Here is a 23,318-nt window from a genome sequence, read left to right as displayed (position 1 = left end):
GACACCGTTTTTTTTATTTATTTATTTATTTATTTATTTATTTATTTATTGCCTTTTCTAGGGCCGCTCCCGTGGCATATGGCGATTCCCAGGCTAGGGGTCTAATCAGAGCTGTAGCCACCGGCCTACACCACAGCCACAGCAATGCGGGATCTGAGCCACGTCTGCAACCTACACCACAGCTCACAGCAACACCAGATCCTTAACCCACTGAGCAAGGCCAGGGATCGAACCTGCAACCTCATGGTTCCTAGTAAGATTCATTAACCGCTTCGCCACGACGGGAACTCCTCTGACACCATTTTAAAGGTGCACATAGGGTCATAGAGGAGGGCCAGGATAAAAATTTATAGATAAAACCATCAAAGATAAGGAGTACTGAACATGGGCAAATTCAGTATGCACTTAGTGTCCATGCCCTTTTGCCTTCCTGTTGGGAAAGGCTGTCTTATTTCATTGATTGATTGATTGATTGACTGCACCAGCAGCATGGGGAAGTTCCCAGGACAGAGATCAAACTGGCACCACAGAAGCAACAATACTGGGTCCTTAACCCACTGAGCCACCAGGCAACTCCAAGGCTATCTCACTTTTATTTTATTTAATTTTATTTATCTTATTTTATTTTATTCATTTTATCTGCTTTTTTAGGGCCACACTCTCAGCACATGAAAGTACCCAGGCTAAGGGTCAAGTGGAAACTTCAGCTGCTGGCCTCTGCCATAGCCGCAGCAACAGGGGATCTGAACTGCATCTTTGACCTACACCACAGTTCATGGTAACCCTGTATCCTTAACCCACTAAGCAAGGCCAGGGATTAAACCCAAGTCCTCATGGATACTAGTCATGTTCATTACTACTGAGCCACCAGGGAACTCCAGGGCTGTCTTACTTTAAATACGATATAGGCTTCTTTTCACCATCCATTCAGTTTCCACATGGAGTTGCTTTCCTCCTGGGTTATATGAGTGGCATTTGGACGAAGGAGACTTGGGGAAACAGAGAACAGAAAAGCCTGTCATTCTTCTGTTGTTGTCCTGCATGGAGGGTGGGGGGTGGATATCACTTGGGCACAGACTGAATTCCTGGCAGACCGTATGGAAGAAAGCATGGCACATACCCCAAATATGTCAACTATTTTGTGTTCTCCCTATCAAAGCTTCCTTTCTCTCTCCCTGGAATAACTGAGTATTGACTGGGTATGTGGGTGGGAGGTAGGGAGGCAGTTAAAATGTCAGAAAGCCCTGGGGACAAGCCTAAAAATGGAAAGCAAGATTTTTTTAATTCTATTACATTTATTGTGATTACTAACAGATTTGGACTTATTTCTACCATCTTATTGCTTGCTTTCAATCCATTCTATTTTTTTATTAAATTTTATTGCAATGTAGTTGATTTACAATGTTATGCTAGTTTCAGGTGTACAGCAAAGTGAATCATTTATACATACAAGTTTTAGTGACCCAATCCAGTAGCTCTTTGGGAAATAAATATTGTTATCTACTCTGTCATGTACTTCCAGCCAGGTGTTTCCTACTTTGGTAGCTATCTTGTTGCATCAGTAATCAGACATGCTACACACAAATCCTGAAGGTTGACAGACAGGAAGACAGCTCTGGGTTTCACCTTGAGGGCCAGCACACTCCAAGGGAATTTGTTTGCTGGTCCTGTTCCTTGCATGTGTTGCTGACCTGATAAAGGATTCTGTTTAAAAGCATGGAGTTCCCAGGTGGCTCAGTGGGTTAAGGACCTGACATCACTGCTGTGGCTTGGGTGGACAGCTGTGATGTGGGTTCGATCCCTGGCCCAGGAGTTTCGGCATGTTGGGGGCACAGCCAAAAATAAATAAATTGATAAATTGATTAATTGATTAAATAAAAGCAGACTTCTTAACGCCCCCCTTTTTTTCTTTTAGGCTGTGCTTGTGGCACATAGAAGTTCCCAGGCTAGGGGCTGAATCAGAGCTGCAGTGCAGGTCTACACCACAGCCACAGCAACACAGGATCCAAGCCACATCTGTGACCTATACTACACCTGGGAGCATTGCCGGATCCTTAACCCTTAATCCTTAACTGAGCTAGGCTAGGGATCAAACCAGCATCCTCTTGGGTATTAGCTGAGTTCTTAACCTGCCAATCCACAACAAAAACTCTATTAGTGTCCTTTCAATCAATGAAGTCAACTTGAATTGTGGTCAGAGTAGTTTAGGTAGGATCTGAGCTTGATCTGACCAGCTGGAAACCTCTGCATGCCGAGTGCAGCCAAAGAATAAAAAATAAAAAATAATTTCAAAAAATTTAAAAAAGGAGCTCCCATTGTGGCAGGATGAGGGTGAGTTGTTTTTACCCTCCTGCCTGATCTCTAGTCTTAAGTGTGACTGGCAAGTGAAATCATGACCTGAGGAAAGTTCATCCTCTTAGTTTCCATCTCAGTACAGGTGGTGAGTTGTTCCCAGTGATTTCACAAGCTCTCCCAGCAGGTAGGACACTGGATGTTGTAACTTTTAGAATAATTAGTAATAGAGATCCTGCTGTGGTATAGTGGGTTAATGATCCAGCTTGTCTCTGTGTCGTTGCTGGTTTGGCCCCCAGCCTAGTACACTGGGTTAAGGATCCGTTGTTGCCACAGCTGTGGTGTAGGTTGCAGCTGTAGATTGAACTTGCTCCCTGGTCTGGGAACTTCCATATGCCATGTGTGTGGCTGAAAAAAGTTGGCGGGAGTATTCACATTTCCTAATTAAAAAAAACAATCATGAAGTTCCCATCGTGGCTCAGTGGTTAATGAATCCAACTAGGAACCATGAGGTTGCAGGTTCAATCCCTGGCCTTACTCAGTGGGTTAAGGACCCGGCCTTGCCGTGAGCTGTGGTGTAGGTTGCAGACGTGGCTCAGATCCTGCGTTGCTGTGGCTCTGGCGCAGGCTGGTGGCTGCAGCTCCAATTAGAACCCTAGCCTGGGAACCTCCATCTGCCGAGGGAGCGGCCCAAGAAGTGGCAAAAAGACAAATAAATAAATAAATAAAAAATCATTAAAAATCTTTTTTAAAAAGAATAATTAGTTACAATGAAGACCCAGGTGATTACATATGTTAAGGTGATGTGACCAAGATGGCAAAGTAGAAAAAATAATTTCAAAAAATTTTAAAAAGGAGCTCCCACTGTGTCACAACAGTTCTAGCCTGGGAACTTCTATATGCCTCCATCACCCAGAAAGATCAAGAATTAGAGGAGTTCCCATCATGTCTCGGTGGTTAACAAATCTGACTAGGAACCATGTGGTTGCGGGTTCGATTCCTGGCCTTGCTCAGTGGGTTAAGGATCTGGCGTTGCTGTGAGCTGTGGTGTAGGGTCACAGATACGGCTCGGATCCTGCATTGCTGTGGCTCTGGCGTAGTCTGGCAGCTGCAGCTCCAATTAGACCCCTCGCCTGGGAATCTCCATATGCCACAGGAGCAGCCCTAGAAAAGGCATAAATAAATAAATAAATAAATAATCAGATGGTGATCCATGGTCTAAAAGAGCTCTAGAAGAACTCAGGGGTCCACTTAGGAAACTTCAGCAACACAGCGCAACAGAAGACCTGAGAATATGGAAGTTCCCTGGTGGCTCAGCTGGTTAAGGATCTGGCATTGTCACTGCTATGGCTTGGGTTCAGTCCCTGGTCCAGGAACCTCTGCATGCCAAGAGTGCAGCCAAAGAATAAAAAACAAAAGATAATTTCAAAAAATTTTAAAAAGGAGTTCCCACTGTGTTACAACAGGATTGGCAGCATTTTGGGAACACTGGGACGTGGGTTTGATCCCCAGCCTGGCACAGTGGGTTAAGGATCTAGGGTTGCCACAGCTGTGGCTTAGGTACAGAGAGTGCCTCAGATATGATCCCTGTTCCTGGAGCTACATATGCCTTGGGGCAGCCAAAAAAGAAAAAAAAAAAATTAAAACAAGACCTGAGGATTACTGCACAAAAAGAGAATGAAGAATGGCTTCATTTTGCCTGCATCCTCCATCCCCCAGGCCAGCACTGCTCAGGGCCAAGAGTGACCACTTCAACCAGAAAGAGCTGTCTTCATCAAGAAAGGGAGAGTGGGGTGAATGGCCAGCTTCCCCAGCCTTTTGGGGTGCTGGACAAAGGACCCACCTCCAGACTGGCCAAGCAGAGATGAATAGAGATGAGGACGAACAAGGTCAAAAAGCCGGGGCTACCAGCATCAACCATGTGGTGGGAATGACTGTGGTTCCCTGTAACCTGCTCTGCAGGAGACCCTGGCACCTTTCACCACTGAAGTAACCGAAGGCCAGCTGCCACAGACCCCCTGCAGATGTCGCTGGGTTTTGCTCCATGGATATTCACTTTTACAGACACTGCCACCTGAATCCCACCCTGCTCCTCATTGCCCACACCAGCAGTCAGCCCAGGCCTCAGCGGCCACAGAAGTATAAGATGCCAGCCTAGACCTCCGAGGGTGACCTCCTCTTCTGTGCATGTACTTGGGGCTGGCCCCTCTAGCTGTGTACTTGCCCACTGCTGGCCTAAGCCTCACCACAGGCTTCAACTGCTATATGCACATCTGTGGCAAGATCCTGGAGCCACAGATTGGCAGGCCAACAACCAAGGCCCTCATAGGCGTCTGTGGGCCTCAATTCAGCTCTGCCTCTAGTCACTGGCCTCCACCACTCAGCTCATGCACAGCTGTGGATCTACATGCTCCTGACCAGACCCTCATGAGAAGCACACACATGGAAAGACCCTGCAGCCAGGAGTACACACCAATGCTGGGGCCCCCACCTGGCCCTATCTCCTGTCAATAGCAGCAGCACTGGGCTCTCTACAGTGAGCCCCTCCAGTTGGATACCTGCATGTTCCAGCCTAGCTCCAAATACCAGCCTTCACTGCAGAGCACCCATGGTGAGACCTGCAGCCATGATAATGAATACTGACAGCCAAGAGTCCCCACAGCTGCCATGTCCCGGCAGTTGGCCCAGAACCTTGCATCTGGCCCTTGTCTCCAACTCTGTGAGTTTGTCTGAAACCAGCCTCTGCCACACAATAGGCCCCTGCAACCAAGTTTGTGCATGCCACCAAATCCAACCACCATTACTGCCTGCCCAAATCTTAAACCACTGGACCTGAGGTGCCACTGAGGACTTCCAACAGCCTTTGCAGTCAGTATGGACCCCCTACAATGCTCACTAAGGACCTCAGAATAGTCGATGCTATAAACCTTATTGTCCTAAGTGGATGAGACATCACTCCCACCTCCCAATCCAGAACCACCACATACCCCTGAACTTGGCACCCTGCACTAGACTAAAGGTTACAGCATGCTCCAGCATGCCCTTAACCACAGATGATGGTCTTTAAATACTAAAGTCAACCCATAAATTCTGTAAGTGTTTGTTTAAATGCACAATCTCTATGCAAGGCTACACAGATCATGAAGAACCAGGATATCATGACACAACCAAAGGAACACAGTAAATTTTCAGTAACTGAAAGAAATGGAGATACAGGAATTGCCTGACAAAGGATTCAAAATAATTGTTCTAAAGATGCCCAGAGAGTTAGCAAGAAAGCACAGATCAACAATTTAGTAAAATCAGGAGTTCCTGCTGTGGTGCAATAGGATCAGCAGTGTCTGTGGAGGTCTGGGATGCAGGTTCAATCCCTGGCCTGGCACAGTGGGTTAAGGATCTAGTGTTGCCATAGTGGCAGTGTAGGTCACAACTGCAGCTTGGACTTAGATCTGATCCCTGGCCCAAGAACTCCATATGCCACCAAAAAAAAAAAGAAAAAGAAAGAAATTAACAAAATCAGGGAAAAATGGGAGTTTCCATCATGGCCCAGTGATAATGAACCCGACTAGTATCCTTGCAGATGCAGGTTTGATCCCTGGCCTTACTCATTGTGTTAGGGATCTGGCATTGCTTTGAGCTGTGGTGTAGGTCACAGATGTGGCTTGGATCCTGCATTGCTGTGGCTGTGGTATACGCCGGCAGCTATAGCTCTGATTTGACCTCTAGCCTGGGAGCTTCCATTTGCCACAGGTATGGCCCTAAAAAAGACCAAAAAATAAAAAAATCAGGGGAAAATATAAGAACAAAATGGGATGTTCAAAATGGAGCTAGAAAACATGAAAAGACAGAACAAATTTTGGAGCTAAAGAATACAGTGACTGAACTAAAGAATTCAGTAGAGAACTTCAACAGCAGATTGCACTAAGTAGAAGAAAGAGCATTTGAAACTATTCATTCAGAGGAACAAAAGAAAAAAGAATGAAAAGGAATGAAGAAAACCCACAGGATGAATGGGACACCATTACGTGAAAACAATCTACCTTTCATAAGAGTCACAGAAGAGAAAGACCTGATGACTTAACAATTTGGTTGATGACACCACTCCCCAAATCTAGAAAGTCATTGGGGGTCAGCAGGTAAAGGACATTAGACAAAGAAGGTGGTGCCCCTGGAATATGGGAATTGAAGGGGGGTTGTTTTATTTTGTTTTACTAGCCTAAATTTTATTTTTATTTATTTATGTATTTATTTATTTTATTTTGTCTTTTTGCCATTTCTTGGGCCGCTCTCACAGCACATGGAGGTTCCCAGGTGAGGGGTCGAATCGGAGCTGTAGCCACTGGTCTACGCCAGAGCCAGAGCAACATGGGATCCGAGCCGTGTCTGAGACCCACACTGCAGCTCACAGCAATACTGGATCCTTAACCCATTGAGCAAGGCCAAGGATTGAACCCGCCACCTCATGGTTCCTAGTTGGATTTGTTAACCACCGAGCCACGATGTGAACTCCCCTAAATTTTATTTATTTTTTTAAATTATTATACTTGATTTATAATGTTCTGTCAATTTCTGCTACACAGCAAAGTGACCCAGTTATACATGTATATACATTCTTTTTTTCACATTATCCTCCATCATGTTCTATCACAAGTGATACAATTCCTGGGCTATACAGCAGAATCTGGAGGGGGTTTAAATTGGTAAAAAAGCACCCACTGGTTTTATGGGGGAAAAAAAAAAAGCAGAGTTTTATTGATTAATTGACAAAGCTATAAAATAGCATTTAAACTGCATTTCCTTTTGGAACATTTCAATAAAGTTCAGTAATCCCACTTCTCCAAGGAAATGAAATCACTACCTTGAAGAAATACCCACACTGCCATGTTTATTGCAGCATTATTCACAATTGACAAGACTTGGAAACAACCTAAGTGTCCATCAACAACATCGGTGGATAGTATATATGGAATATTATTCAGCCATAGAAACAAAAGGAAATTCTACCATTTGCTACAACATGCATGGACCTTGAGGGCATTATGCTAAGTGAAATAAGTGGGCAGTGAAAATACTACATGATGTCACTTAAATGTGGAATCTGAATACACTGATCAGAGAATGGAATGGTGGTTACCAAGGGCTGAGAGATAGGGGAAATAGGGAGATGTTGGTCAGATGGTACATACTGTCAGTTATAAGATAAATAAATTCAAGGATCCAAGGTATATCATTGTGACTGTAACTAACAATACTGTCTTGCACACTTGAAAGTTGCTATGAACGTATATATGTATAACTGGGTCACTTTGCTGTACAGCAGAAATTGACAGAACATTGTAAATCAACTATAATAAAAAATTTTTTTGGAGTTCCCGTCGTGGCGCGGGGGAAACGCATCTGACTAGGAACCATGAGGTTGCGGGTTCGATCCCTGGCCTCGCTCAGTGGGTTAAGGACTGAGCGTTGCTCTGAGCTGTGGTGTAGGTCGCAGACATGGCTCAGATCTGGTGGCGCTGTGGCTGTGGTATAGGCCGGCAACTGTAGCTCCGATTGGACCCCTAGCCTGGGAACCTCCATATGCTGTGGGTGCAGCCCTGAAAAGACAAAAGACAAAAAAAAAAAAAAAAATTTAAGTTGCTATGACAGTAGAGCTTTAATGTTCTCACTATAACAACATAATTTATGTGAGGTCATAGCAATGGCAGTTGTGCCAAGATAGAAACAGTTATGAAGGCAAGGGCTTCAATCTGGTCTATATTCAGCAACCTATTTTGTCTCTTTATAGACATGTGAGAATGGCTGCTCAGGGTAGCTGCTGTTTATTTCTGTTTTACTCTCACTCTCTGCAAAGCTAGCATGTGTATTTGTATACTTTTTGAAGGTAGATACTTTGCCGTGGATGATCTCTTACCGTTTTTGTTTTCCTTTGCATCAATTCACAGCCAAATCAGAGGCTCAGTGTGGATGAGCCTAAATGAGAACCATTTTAAGACTTTGTGGCAGTTTCTGAGTTGTCCATCTCTTTCCACTGACTCTTCTTCACCCAATAACAAAGGCAGCTGTGCTTATATTTGGTGCTTCAGAGTTCCAGGCAGAGTCAGTAATAATAATACTCTGATTTCCCCAATGCTGCTTTAACCATGTCTCTCCCAACTTCTAGCCTTTCTTGCAAGGTGCCTCTGCCACATCCCCATGTAATCCCATTGCTACAATGTTACATCCAAAGCTACACTTTGACCCCCAGAAGCACATATTCATCTTAATATCTAAGTGCTTAGCATACTCCCTGGCACATACGAAGTCTTATATGTATTTGCTAAATACATATAAGATGCACTTCTTAATGTTACATTTGTCGAAAGGTCTTAATTTAGTTGATGTTCAGTGGTTATATAATTTTGCTCCCTAAAGTTAATGGCATCCAATTGATTTACAAGAATAAGGAGGTATTTGTGCACAGGAAAGGATTTTCAGAGCATCTCAAATCTATCAGTTGTTAAATTCTTACTTTTCTGGGAAGATATCAGGAGACACTTAGGTATCCTGTAATTTTAGTCTATCCTTTCCCAGAAGTGCAACTGGCTATATTTATCAAGTTAAATATGAAGGAAAAATAAATATTGGTACTGAGTTTTGCTTTCCATTATATTTCCAGAAGTGTGATTGCCTTGGTTAAAAATAAATACTTTAGGAGTTCCCGTCGTAGCGCAGTGGTTAAGGAATCTGACTAGAAACCATGAGGTTGCAGGTTCGGTCCCTGCCCTTGCTCAGTGGGTTAACGATATGGCGTTGCTGTGAGCTGTGGTGTAGGTTGCAGACACGGCTCAGATCCTGCGTTGCTGTGGCTCTGGCGTAGGCTGGTGGCTACGGCTCTGATTAGACCCCTAGCCTGGGAACCTCCATATGGCTGCGGGAGCGGCCCAAGAAATAGCAAAAAAAAGACAAATAAATAAATACTTTAATAAAATATTAAATATTTCATAGTCATAAAATAGTCTCTATTAGACAGAAAATTCTAATACAATAATTGCTCCTTAGATTTCTAACACAGAAGAATTTGAAATAATGCAAAAGACTCTGGATTTCTATATTACTCAAGACTAATTTGAAAATATTTCTGTATGTCATTCAAAAATAAGGTGTTTTTGGAGTTCCAATGTGGCGCAGAGGAAACAAATCCGACTAGGAACCATGAGGTTGTAACACTAATAAGAAGACCAGAAGACAATGAAGCATCTTTAAGGTGCTGAGTTAAAATATCTGTTAATCTAGAATTTATATCTGGTGAAAGTATATTTCCATAATATAAGTAAAATAAGGACAGTTTCCAGTAAGCAAAAGCTAAGATAACTTGTTACTATCAAACCCACACCTAAAAGAAATACAACAGGAAGTACTTCTTTCTGAAAGGAAGTGATACTAGATGGAAATGTGGATCTAAATAAAGGAGAGGAGTTCACGCTGTGGCACAGTGGGATAAGAATCCAACTGCAGCAGCTTAGGTCACTGCAGAGGTACAGGTTCAATCCCTGGCCAGCGCATTGGGTTAAAGGATCTAGTGTTGCTGCAGCTATGGTGTGGGTCACAGCTGCGGCTCACATTCAATCCCTGGCCTGGAAACTTCCATATGCTGAAGGTGCAGCCATAAAAATTAAGAAAAAAAAAAAGTTGAGAAGAGTTAAAAGTAATAAATAATCAGGGGGAAAAATTTTTTTAAGTTTTCAAAAAGTTGGTTGTTTAAAATATTGCTCTCATCTGAGGATTGCAATGCATATAAAAGTTAAATGTATATTTATAACATAAAGGATGAAACTAATCATGTAAATAGAACTATTGCAGGATTTTCATACATGAAATTGTATATTCAGTACATAAAATATACTATTTCTATTACTATATAATATAATTATATAGTAATAAAATATTGACTAATATTTTATTATATTTTATATATTTTAAATTAATCTTATTAATATTATTTAGGCTGATAAGTTAAGGATACATATTTTACTCTCCAGGATAACCACTTTAAAAGCAAAGAAAAAAGAGATTTAGATGAAAAGCTAAAGGAAAAGATAGCCAATGATATGTATGATGACTCTATCTGTAGAATACTAAGTAATACTCAGTTAACCCAAAAGAAGGTAAGAAAAGGGGAACAAAACCCACAAAGAACAAAGTGGAGAAATATACAACAGAAGGATGTGTTCTCGGCTCAGGGAGAAAACTGTAGTTTTCTAAGCAGAAAGAACAAGAAGATTTTACCTTATTTTAGTCTAATTCTAAACCTATAGAGTGTATGGCAAGACAACAAGGAAGGGCATTAGAAAGAGATATTTCTCTCTCCTGTATATAAATGACAGAAATGAATTCTTGATCTTAAAAGGAGGTCACTTGGTATAGTAAGAGAAATCCCATCCCTCTGATGAAGGCAACCTAGAGTGCAAGTTCTCAAGCCAGTGATGTACTTGCATGTGACCTTGGATAGGTGCATTAATCCTCTGGAGCAGCCTTCTCATCTATAAATGGAACTTCTGCTTCCTTTCTCATGAACTGTTACAAAAAGTCAATAAGATCACAAATATAAAGTGCCTGTGATAATAGAAGGGCTTCAAACAATGTTATTTCACTTCCTCTCAGGCCAAATCTGCAATCGTCTAACACGTACAAATTGAGAACACAGAAGTTTGAGAGAAAAATACCAATATGAGAATAGCTTTGCTATCAGACTGTAATCAGTGCCTTTTAATTTACCTCTGGCTATAATTTTGACTCTCCTCTCCTGAGCACTACCTGCTTTTTCTTTCATTGTGTTCACTCTTAAGTTAAATATCACATCCTGTTTTATATCCATGACTTAGAGAAAAGCAGGTTTTCACAGAGTTCTCACTGTTTAATTTCCTTTTCCTTCTCTAGATATTTTGGTTTGGTTTGGTTTGGTTTTGGTGTTGTTTGTTTGTTTTTCTGTTTTGTTTTGTTTTCTGCTGAAAAGGAAGAAGAGAAAGGAACCTAGATGATCCTAATCAAAATAAATGTCTCTGAAAGTCTTTCCTGAATCATAAATTTGCGTCATTTCGGTGCTGGCTTTGAGCAAATTCAAGCTGTTAAGGACATGATCTGGGTTCAGTATTCCTAAATGTGATGCGTTAATACCCCGCTCTCTGCTTTTCAGAAAAAACCAGACCTGAAAGAAAATCTTTTTGACCTTCGAGTGTGCAAGATTTTGCTCTTCATCTAACACTGGAGAGTATTTTGTCCAGCCAGTAAAGCGTCATTCCCCATCTCACTAATAAGATTACTGTCACTGAAATGAAATATGAGGTCTAGACTTGCCAGTTTTCATTGCTTCAGAATTCTGCCCAAGGGAATACTTGTTCATTATGTTAGTGCTTTAGAAATCAGGGGAATTGGAAGGAAAAAAATCGCTAACCCCATGCAATTTCATTTCCCTCCCATAATGTTACTATGGCAACTCCACATCCTCTCCTTTCTCCTGTCCAACTGCATATGCTGCCTTTCTTGAGGCAGCCTCCCTTGAGCCCGGAGAATTGCCTTTGTCGAGCATTTTTCAATTGGAGGTCAAAACTATACCATTGTATATGGTTGAAGAACTGCCTTTTGGTCCAAGGCCCATTCTAAGTGAGACTGTGCATTAATTGTAAATTTCCAAGGATTGGGAGCAGATAAGAATCCATATTTTGTACTGGAAAAAGCATTGATCTAATTTTAAGGAAAGGAGTCCCCTGCTGTGTAAACCATTTCACCGGTATGTTTACAAAATACAATTTCCATGATAGCTTTTTTAAAGTTTATAATGTCCTGAATTAGAGGAAAAAATCTTAACTAGAGGAAATGTTCTGATATTTCTCTTTCTTATTCATAATGCTGAGAAGACCGATTCATATTCTTCAGTACAATTACAATGTATAAGTCACTTATGGAGAATTTTATTTTTCTGGAAACATAGGATATTTTTTAATAGCACTTCTAAAGTACAAAATCAGTCTGGTCCTAAAAAAAAAAAAAAAAAAAAAAAAAAAGGGATAACAGGGAAAGGAATTTTAAGCACCTAACTAGAAAACATTTTAAAAGACTAGCCCAAAAGCCCACACATTCATCACTTACTTATTCATTTATTTACTAAGTCATTTTTTTCTCTTTTTTATTAAAGTATAGTTGATTTACAATGTTGTGCCTATTTCTGCTGTACAGCAAAGTGACCCAGTCATATATATATGATTTTTTTATATTATCTTCCATCATGGTATATTCTAAGAGATTAGATATAGTTCCCTGTGCTATACAGTAGGACCTCATTGCTTATCCATCTAAATATAATAGTTTGCATCTACTAACCCCAAACTCTCAGTCCATCCCACTCCCTCCCCTTCCCCCTTGGTAACTATAGTTCTGTTCTCCATGTCTGTGAGTCTTTTTCTGTTTTGTAGATGGGTTCATTCGTGCCATATTTTAGATACCACATATAGGTGATGTCATATGGTATTTGTCTTTCTAACATTTCATTTAGTATGATAACCTCTAGCTGCATCCATGTTGCTGCAAATGCTGTTATTTCATTTCTTTATATGGCTGAATAGTATTCTGTTGTGTATATGTACCACATCTTCTTAATCCATTCATCTGTGGATGGACATTATGTTGTTTCCATACTCAGTCATTTTTATCGAGCAACTTTCACGAACATGGTATTGGGCTATCTTCTCTGTAAGATTCAAATATCCCTTTTCACCTAGTAACTTTGTCCTCAGAAACAGGCTAGTTGGAATGATAGTGCATGCCTACATACTAAATACTAAATAAAAAGTCAGAGGTTCAGATAAAATGTGAAGAGAGTCCTGATGATAGAATGGTTATGTCCAGCTTTGGAAAAGTCTTCAAAGAAAAACTGTATTTTAAACAATAAGGATTTGGATCTTGGTCAAAGTGGAAAGGAAACTTCAAGGTATATGAATTAGTATGGGCAAAGCAGAGAAAAAGAAAGCAAGAGGCTTTTGCCAGGACCTGCACAGAGTTTAGTTGAGGTAGAAAGGAAGAGAATTGGGGGATGTTCTAGTGTAGCAGTGACTGATTTGGGCAGACTTTGTTTTGTTTTCTTTTTATGGTGCACCTGCAGCATATGGAAGTTCCCAGACTAAGGGTTGAATTGGAGCTGCAGCTGCCGGCCTACACCACAGCCACATCAACACCAGATCTGAACCCTATTATTGATCTATGCTGCACCTTACAGCAATGCCAGATCCTTAACCCATTGAGCAAGGGCAGGGATTGAACCTGAATCCTCATGGATACCATGTGGGGTTCTTAGCCCACTGAGCCACAACAGGAACTCATGACTTTGGAAAACTTTGAATGCTAATCTGAGGAATTTTGACTTGGCTGAGGAATGAATGATGGTTATTCACAATCTTTTTGAACACAGAGCTATCATAATCCATAATTATGTCAAAACCAAAGAAATTAGTTTGAAATTTAAATGTTTACTTTATGCCCCCCAAATTGGTAATAAGTAATGTCACTGCCTGCTCTTTTTTTAAAAAACTGAACTGCGAATCACTACATGGCAGATAACTTTTCTACCTCACTGTGTATCAGCTGGTTGTGACTGTAGAAACCATGGTGCTAATTGAAGATCTTACATTAACTCTAGGCACTAGTTTTCTACTGACCTGTGACTGTCCCAGCAGCCAGGTTGGCACCGCCTGTGCAGACAGTCGTGACATCTTGTACAGCTTCCTGCTGAGAAGGATTTCTCCTGTAGGGCTTCTGGCTGTTTGAAGAGCCTTTGAAAAGTCTCAGAGCAGATTAGCAGAAGATCCAAGAGAGTCAGCAGCTTGCAATCAATGTTTAAAATACTGCAAGTGGAGTTCCCGTCGTGGCTCAGTGGTTAACGAATCCGACTAGGAACCATGAGGTTGCGGGTTCGGTCCCTGGCCTTGCTCAGTGGGTTAAGGATCCAGCGTTGCCATGAGCTGTGGTGTAGGTTGCAGACGCGGCTCGGATCCCTCGTTGCTGTGGCTCTGGCGTAGGCTGGCGGCTACAACTCTGATTAGACCCCTAGCCTGGGAACCTCCATATGCCACAGGAACAGCCCAAGAAATGGCAAAAAGACAAAAAAAATAAAATAAAATAAAATAATAAAATACTGCAAGTAAAACTAGAGCTGAAAGAGCTGGGCTTCGGGTAGCTCTTCGCAATTCAGCTAGGAATTGATGTGGCTTTCCTTGGGGAATTTGTGGACTTGATCGTTGAGACGAGGTGATAAAATAAAAGCACTTCACAATGCTTATGTGGCTGAAAAAAGTCACCTTTTTCTGGCAGAGTCTCTAGATTCTATGAGTTTTTAATAAATAAACACCAGAGATCGAAGGTAGCAGCTAAGGAATGTAGCTAAAGGAAGGCAAAGAGTGGCTGAAAGTTTGAGCAGAGGGGCTTTATCTTAAAAACTCCTCCCAAAGTGTGCCTTAATTGCTTAATTGTCCTGCCATCAGTACTGACCTGGCCTCGTTCTTTTTGGACGATCCGGATCCTTAACCCACTGAGCAAGGGCAGGGATCGAACCGGAAACCTCATGGTTCCTTGTCGGATTCATTAACCACTGCGCCATGACGGGAACTCCAGTACTGGCCTCGTTCTAAGTTCAGCCTGTGCAGCCTTGGCTGAGCTAGCTAACCTCTTTGAGCCTTAGAGTCTCATTTACAAAATGAAGATTATCCAGATATATGCCCAGGAGTAGGATTGCCTGATCCTTTGGTAGTTCCATATTCAGTTTTCTGAGGAACATCTGTACAGTTTTCCAGAGTGGTTTTACCACTTTCATTCCCGCCAACAGCAAAGGAGGGTTCCCTTTTCTCCACACCCTCTCCAGCATTCATGAAATCTAAAATATGGCACAAATGGGAGTTCCTGTCGTAGCGCAGCGGAAATGAATCTGACTAGGAACCATGAGGTTGCAGATTTGATCCCTGGCCTTGCTCAGTGAGTTAAGGATCCAGCATTGCCATGAGCTGTGGTATAGGGCACAGATGCGGCTTGGATCTGGTGTTGCTGTGGCTGTGGCATAGGCCGGCAGCTGTAGCTCCGATTAGACCCCTAGCTTGGGAACCTCCATATGCTGTGGATGCAGCCGTAAAAAGCAAAAAAATAAATTAATTAAAGAAATAAAATAAAATATGGCACAAATGAACCTATCTACATAACAGAAACAGATTCATGGACTTAGAGAACAGATTTGGGGTTGCCAAGGGGGGTGGAGGAGGGAGTGAGATGGATGGGGAGTTTGGGGCTGGTAGATACAAACTATTCCATTTAGAGTGGATAAGCAATGAGGTCCTTCTGTATAGCACAGGGAACTATATCCAGTCTCTTGGGATTGACTGTGATGAAAGGTAGTATGAGAATAAGAATGTGTATATATATATATATATATATATATATATATATATATATATGAATGACTGGGTTATTATGCTGTACAGCAAAAATTGACACACTATAAATCAACTAAACTCTAAAAAAAAAATAAAATAAAACTTTGAAAATGAGGATTATACCTTCAGTGTGGGGCAATGATAGAATACCTTGGATTTGCTTCAGAATAGCACAAGAAAAGAGACCAGGTCAGGATATAGATGAATCAAGGTGGATCACGAGGTGACATTTGTTGACACTGTCACCAGGTACCTAGAAGCTCATTACACTATTCAGTCTACTTTAGTCTGAAGTATCTTTGAAGTTTTCCATAATAAAAACTGTTTTGAAAAGGTGAAGTCAGCAAAAATGTATGTCTATAAGAAACAGTGTACGTTAAAGGATTAAGGAGTTGAGATAGATTTTGGTCTTAGAAAACCAAACACTTTGTAATCTGTATGTAGCACATCACTTGGGGAAAGATAATTTTCAAAGATAAATGAGTTGGGCTAAAATTATTATTTTGTGACCATTGTTTGAGAAAACCTACACATATTCTGTCACCTGTTATATCTTAGAGTCTACTTATGAGAAAATGAAAGAAAGCAAATTTGACCTTTTAGTTTGTTAAAGACAGTCACACTCAGAGACTGTGAAATTGTTTATGTCTTGGAAGGTAGATGTCATCATTGTATTATTTCTCTTTCGGATGTATTTTTGGTTTACATTACTGGGAAGACATTTGGACTTCATGGTATTTTTCTAACTTGTTCTCAGGTTTGACTATATTCTATTAGCGAAATGGTGTTTGCAACATAAAAGACTACTATATTACTTTACTTGGCTTTCTAACAGCAGCTGTTTCAAATCAGCATGAAATATAGAGTATTTGAACATGCTCAAAGAATATACAAACCAGCTCATGTCAAATTTGCAATCCAAACCTCATTTTTAAAGGGATTTTTCATTCTACTGAGATTTGGCTAGTAGTTTAGAAATAGGATTGTACCTTTTTGATGACATATGAAGATAATTAGGCTTACTTTCAAGATCTGCTCCCATAAGCTAGAATCCATTGAATCAACTTTTTATGTATTTTTTTCTTTCCTTTTTTTTTTTTTTTTTTTTTTTCTCCCCAAGTCTGCACCTGCAGCATATGGAAGTTCCCAAGCTAGGGGGCAAATCAGAGCTGCAGCTGTGATCTCCACCACAGCCATAGCCACACCAGATCTGAGCCACATCTTCGACCTTTGCCACAGCTTGTGTCAACACTGAATTCTTAACCAACTGAGCAAGGCCAAGGATCACACACACATCCTCATGGACACACTATGTTGGGTTCTTAACCCACTGAGCCACAAAGGGAACTCCTTTTGATGTATTTTCAAATTGCCTACCCTTAGGGTAGATATTAAGTATAAAGAGCAGGAATTTTCAAGTTGGGGAACACAGAAACCAGGGTGAGTGAAAACGCCTCCACAGGATTTGGAGCCACTGAGGTAGTTTTAAGTGAGTAACTTTCCACTTCCTCAACTCTGTTCATTCTTCTTTCTCAAAATACAATGCAAATACATTTCTTTAATATGATAGCCCTTCTCCCCAACTCCCAAAAAAAGCCCTGAATCTTTTTTTTTTTTTTTTTTTGCTTTATAGGGCTGCACTCTCAGCATATGGAGGTTCCCAGGCTAGGGGTCCAATCGGAGCTGTAGCTGCCAGCCTACACCAGAGCCACAGCAACATGGGATCCGAGCCACAGCTCATGGCAATGCTGGATCCTTAAGCCACTGAGCAAGGCCAGGGATCGAACCCGCAACCTCATGGTTCCTAGTCAGATTCTTTAACCACTGAGCCACGACGGGAACTCCAAAAGCCCTGAATCTTAACTCTGGCCCACAGGGCCCCAGGATGCAAAACCTCTGAGGGCAAGGGGGAAGGGCAAAGGGAAGAGTTCAGAATCCTGGGATCCTGTTAAAATTACATGATTTTGGAGTTCCTGGTGGCCTAGAGGGTTAAGAATCCAGCATTGTCACTGCTGTGGCTCAGGTCGCTATTGTGGCACAGTTTCAATCCCTGGCCTGGGAACTTAAGCATGCCAAGGGCATGGCCAAAAACCAAAAAAAAAAAAAAAAAAAAACAAAAAACAAAAAAGACATGATTCTACTGTTTAAATAACCAATTCCTCTGCATATCAAATGCTTAGACATCCTATGGCTGCCAACAAACAGGAAGGACCTAATGGGGTGGTCTTATGATGGATCATTGAACAAAATCTTTGATGAAAGGTTATTAAGTTATTTTTTCTGGCATATAATTCAGAAGTTTAGAGAATTAGTGGCACTGTCAAAACAAAAATCCAACTGCTTATTTATGCAGACAAGCTGTCTCAGCACTAACATTTACAAAGACAAAAACTGGGGAGAGATTAATGCTGAACTTTGTCTCATTCTAGCAATAAATAATATTCATTAGTAGATCCATGAACTAGTTGTGGAAAAAAATACATCTTGTTTGAAGAGGAATTTTTAATAAATTGTTGCTCTTGCTTAATAAGCATAAAATTTGTAATATATTTTTGCTCTGTTGATCCACTATGTTTGAATAGCTATGATAATTCCAATCAGGAGATTAATTTTTGATTTTTTTTAAGTCTTTTTTTTTTTTTTGCCTTTTCTAGGACTGATCCCACAGCATATGAAGGTTCCCAGGCTAGGGGTCCAATCGGAGCTGTAGCCGCTGGCCTACACCACAGCCACAGTAACGCCAGATCCGAACCACATCTGTGACCTACACCACAGCTCATGGCAACGCCGGATTGTTAACCCACTGAGTGAGGCCAGGGACTGAACCCATAACCTCATGGTTCCTAGTTGGATTCGTTAACCACTGCCCCATGATAGGAACTCCTATTTTTGATTTTTAAATAAAGACTTATGTTCTCAGGAAATCATTAAACTCTTTAAAATTTAAATGTGTATATTTTCATGGCAGAGAAACACGATACAGTAATCAAAAAAAAAATACTCAAGAATGAAGTTACATTACATGAACATAAAATTGTGAGGGGGAAGTGGAATGGAAATAGACATGTAGGAAAAAAAAGAACAATATAAAATTTCTGTTACAAATTCCTATTTTTAAGGTTTGTATATTTTTTTTGTATATTTTTTTAAAATGGTGGATATCAAGTTACTTATAGCACCCGAGATTCCACTGGATAGTCAAAAAGAGTAGTGAAACAGTTATATAATATATATATATATTTTGGACACACCTATAGCATGTGGACGTTACCAGGCCAGGGATGAAATTTGTGCCACTGCAGCTACTTGAGCCACTGCGGTGACAATGCTGGATCCTTACCTTATTGAGCCACCAGGGAACTCCTTTTTTTGTTGGGGGGAGGGAGGGCATTTAAATTTAAAACATTTTTTAACTGTTTTTTTTTTTGTATTAAGGTATAGTCAATTTACAGTGTTGTGCCAATTTCTGCTATACAGCAAAGTGACTCAGTCATATATATATATATATATATACACACACATATATATATATATATACACACATATATATATATGTATATATTCCCTTTCTTATATTATCTTCCATCATGGTCTATCCCAAGAGACTGGATGTAGTTCCCTGTGCTGTACGGTAGGACCTCATTATTTATCCATTCTAAATGGAATAGTTTGCATCTATTAACCCCAAATTCCCAGTCCATCCCTCTCCCCCCACCTCCCCCTTGGCAACCATCTCTCTGTCTGTGAGTGAAAAAACAATTAAATTTTTAAATGTCAGCTTTCTAATATGTGGGAAATTATACACTTGGCAACTACTTAAACTTATGAACAATTCATTCCTCTAGTTGAAAATATACAATTATTTTGTGCGCTCCGTGAGCAAATCTCACTGGTCCGCAGCATGTTGGATGCTCTGCTGATGAAATACATGCATTTATAGACTTTCCCATCGGATGTAACTGAAGGTATTGCCTTCATTCAATAGGACGGTCTGACGCCGCTGCACTGTGGAGCCAGGAGTGGTCATGAGCAGGTGGTGGAAATGCTGCTTGATCGAGCTGCCCCCATTCTCTCAAAAACCAAGGTAAGTTCTCCCCAGGTGTTTGGGTATCACATTGGATTTAGTTTTAAATCCCTTGACTGATGCTTAACCCAGCCTTTGAATTACAAAGAAAATGCCATAGTTTGAATTTAGCAATTAGAGTGGCTTTATACACCCAGGCTTTGGAGATCTTCAGAATTAAGTTTGGATTTATGACACCTTTAGGTGGGAACACACTTGACTATATTGGTGTGTGTATGTGTGTGTGTGTTGCTTTTGGTTTTCTTTGTTTTGTGCCAGGAACACTTACTGCTTGTTTTGTTCTGTCTTGTTTAGTATGCATAAATCTTTCTTTTAAAACAACAAATTTTTATTAGTTGATTTACAATGTTCTGTCAATTTCTGCTGTACAGCAAAGTGACCCAGTCATACGTATGTGTATATATGTATATATATATATACATATATATATATGATACACATTTTTTTCTCGTATTATCTTCTCTAAAGAAACACTTACTGCTTGATCGTATTCTGTGAAATATTCATAGCTCAGTAATGATGGTTTGTTGGGTAAAGAAAGACTACAAGATCCTCAGTCTAAAATCTGGGTGCTCTCTCCAGCCCATCAGTGTATTTCTCGAGAGTTCACAGACTGTTACAGAGCCCACGATATCATTTATCATTTAACTGATAAAGACAGAAAACTTTAGAAGGATTACACTTTCTTTGGGCCTTTGGAAAAACTGACATGTCCGAAAAGAACATACGATGATTGCCTGAAAAAAAGTGATGTTTCAGAATTCCTGCTGTGGCACAGTGAGTTAAGAATCTGATTATGGTAGTGAGGGTTGCTGCAGAGTCATGGGTTTGATCTCCAGCCTGGAGCAGTGTGTTAAAGGATCTGGTGTTGCATTTTATCTTTTTATCAAAGCAATATAGACATAGTTAAAAAGCAAATCATTGTCTCATCTTTCTTCTCCTGTTGTTCATCTCATTATCTACTTGGCTTTTTTTCCCTGAGAAATTGCCTTGATTTTTTTTCTTTAGTGCTTTTAGTATGCAAGAACATTTGCTTGTCCTCTGAGAACTTCTTTACGTAAAGCATCTAGTTCTTGTTTTACGGATGCAATACATTCTGTGGCCTTTCTGAGAACATTCAGGATGACTTTTCTTTAAATTCTTTCTGCCTTTCATCTGACCCTAACCCCTTAGATTTCCTTTTTTTCTCTTTGTTGGTGTTGGCTTTCTCTTTCCTGATGAGGGTTTCCCACTGTTAAGTGCCAGGCACTCACAGTAGGGTGGAAGAGTGTGGCCAGGGCTCCTCTCAAGTGTACAGCAAAGTGACCCAGTCATACATATGTCTACACACACACACACACACACACACACACACACACACACATACACATTCTTTTTCTCATATTATCTTCTATCAAGGAACAAGGGCAAGATATCATTTAACTGATAAAGACAGAAAGGTGGTGGTAGGTTGGAGAAGGTCTCTCATTTCGGAATAAGTTGCCCTTTTCTCTGCGAAGTTCAGTTTTTTGAGGTGTGAATCCTCTAACCTTTTGCACTGGACACCTGGGTGAATGCATTAAAAGTAAGAAAAAGGGAAGTTCCCGTCGTGGCGCAGTGGTTAACGAATCCGACTAGGAACCATGAGGTTGCGGGTTCGGTCCCTGCCCTTGCTCAGTGGGTTAACAATCCGGCGTCGCCGTGAGCTGTGGTGTAGGTCACAGATGCGGCTCGGATCCCGTGTTGCTGTGGCTCTGGCGTAGGCCGGCGGCTACAACTCCGATTCGACCCCTAGCCTGGGAACCTCCATATGCCGTGGGAGCGGCCCAAAGAAATAGCAAAAAGACAAAAAAAAAAAAAAAAAAAAAAAAAAAAAAGTAAGAAAAAGGAACTAGATGTGTCATTCTCCCAGTCCTCCCTGCATACGTTAATCCTAACAACGATGACAATATTTACATAGCGATGTCCCAAGTGCTTTCATATATGAACCCATTTAATCCTGACAATAACTCTATGAGGTACTAATTTTACTATTACACCCTTTGTATAGATGAGGAAACTGAGACCCACAGAGATAAAGTACCTTTCTGGAGATGTGTCAGCTAGTGGCAGAACAAGGATTTGAACCCAGGCAGTCTAACTCTGGAGACCACACTCTTTTAACACCTAAACTTTCTTTCTTCTGTGAGCATCTGTTCTCAGTCCAGAGACTGACCACTGCCCTCTGCTATCCCCTGGCCCCTGCATCCAAAATCTCTCTCTGGAGATTAAATTCCAGGTTTCCTACAAGGTACAAGGGGGCAGTCATCTGGCTTTGCTGTGTTGTAAGAGCCTGGAGACTGACAACTCCATAGGCAGGCAAATCAATCCTGCTTTTTGCCCCAAGCCTCATCTTTATTGTCCAGGTTAGTATGTTTCCATATCATCCACCTTATGGACATTTGAGAGGCAAATCCATTGTCTTTATTATACCTGGTGGTATATTGGAGCCAGACTGTTGAGCCTATTGTGTACATCTCTTCCCAATTCCATATTCAGTAGCACCATTTTGATAGGTTGAAATCAGTCATAGCATAGGAAACTTTACACCATGGTAATTGGCAAATCTACATATCAGGGCTTTTCTTTTTCAACATTTAGCAGTAGGCACTGATTTATCAATACCCCTCAACAGGCACTCAGATTTCAGCCTTCTCTCTTCTGCTGGATGAGCTAACACACTTAAAAGCTCTTTTCATGTTCCTAAGTTTGTAGATGTCACACATGTGTTTTCGTTTCCTATCTTGCACATGTGAGCCCGTGGGTATACATGCACGCATACATGCACACCTTGTGAATTTTTCCTTTTAAATTCTGCTCATGCTTTTGAGTGGAGTTGGTGAAAGAATGGATGAACACGGATGTCACATCTACCATGTTTATCCAGAAGCTCCCCGCCACTGCCCTGAGATATGTCCTTACCAGAATCTGACCACCACTCTGCTTCATCTCTCATTCTGTCCCTTACCATCTTGCAGCCAATCAGCCTCCTTTCACGTCCTAGAAAACACTAAGTTTATCCTCATTTCCTGTTCCCCCAGACTGAGTTTTCTCCATTTGTCCCAGATCTCTACAGTTTTCACACATTTCCCAACTCAAATGTTATCTTCTCAGACAGGCCTTCTTACTTTCTTTCCTCATTTGCTGCCCCTTCAGTGCAATGAAAAAAAGAGCTTTGCCTTATACAATGCAGATCCTGGCACATAGGAGACCCTCCCTGAATAGTCATTGAATGACTATTAAGGGAATGAATGCATTCCTAATTTTAATTCCTCATGACTTTCCTCTTTCTGAGCTTAAAAAACCCTTCATACTGGATCCATAGTTTCAGCTTGATAAAGATGCTGTATGTGATAAGACCCCTCCTCAAGAATGTATGACCTTTACTTTCTTTTTTTAATTATTTTTATTAAAGTATAGTTGATTTATGTGTCAATTTTTACTTTTTCCTTGTCCTTCCCTAATGACCTATAAGT

The 23,318-nt window shown here is 40.8% G+C and overlaps 1 protein-coding gene across 51 annotated transcripts in view; it reads left to right on the top strand.

Annotated features, from left to right (window-relative positions):
* ANK3 (ankyrin 3) overlaps window positions 1–23,318 on the top strand; it is a 777,589-nt gene that overhangs the window by 573,864 nt on the left and 180,407 nt on the right. For all 51 annotated transcript variants that reach the window (NM_001445066.1, NM_001445067.1, NM_001445068.1 and 48 more), the window contains 1 exon segment: window positions 19,726–19,824. In NM_001445066.1, coding sequence (NP_001431995.1) covers window positions 19,726–19,824 — 99 coding nt within the window.

The sequence above is a fragment of the Sus scrofa genome, chromosome 14 (genome assembly GCF_054392235.1).
Source record: "Sus scrofa isolate SSC_HxYL_T2T_F1_AM1 chromosome 14, Sscrofa_HxYL_maternal_Yorkshire_Landrace_v2.0, whole genome shotgun sequence".
In the NCBI taxonomy this organism is placed as follows: Eukaryota; Metazoa; Chordata; class Mammalia; order Artiodactyla; family Suidae; genus Sus; species Sus scrofa.
The sequence above is the reverse complement of the archived record's forward strand: the minus strand, read 5'-3'. Positions and strand labels throughout refer to the sequence as shown.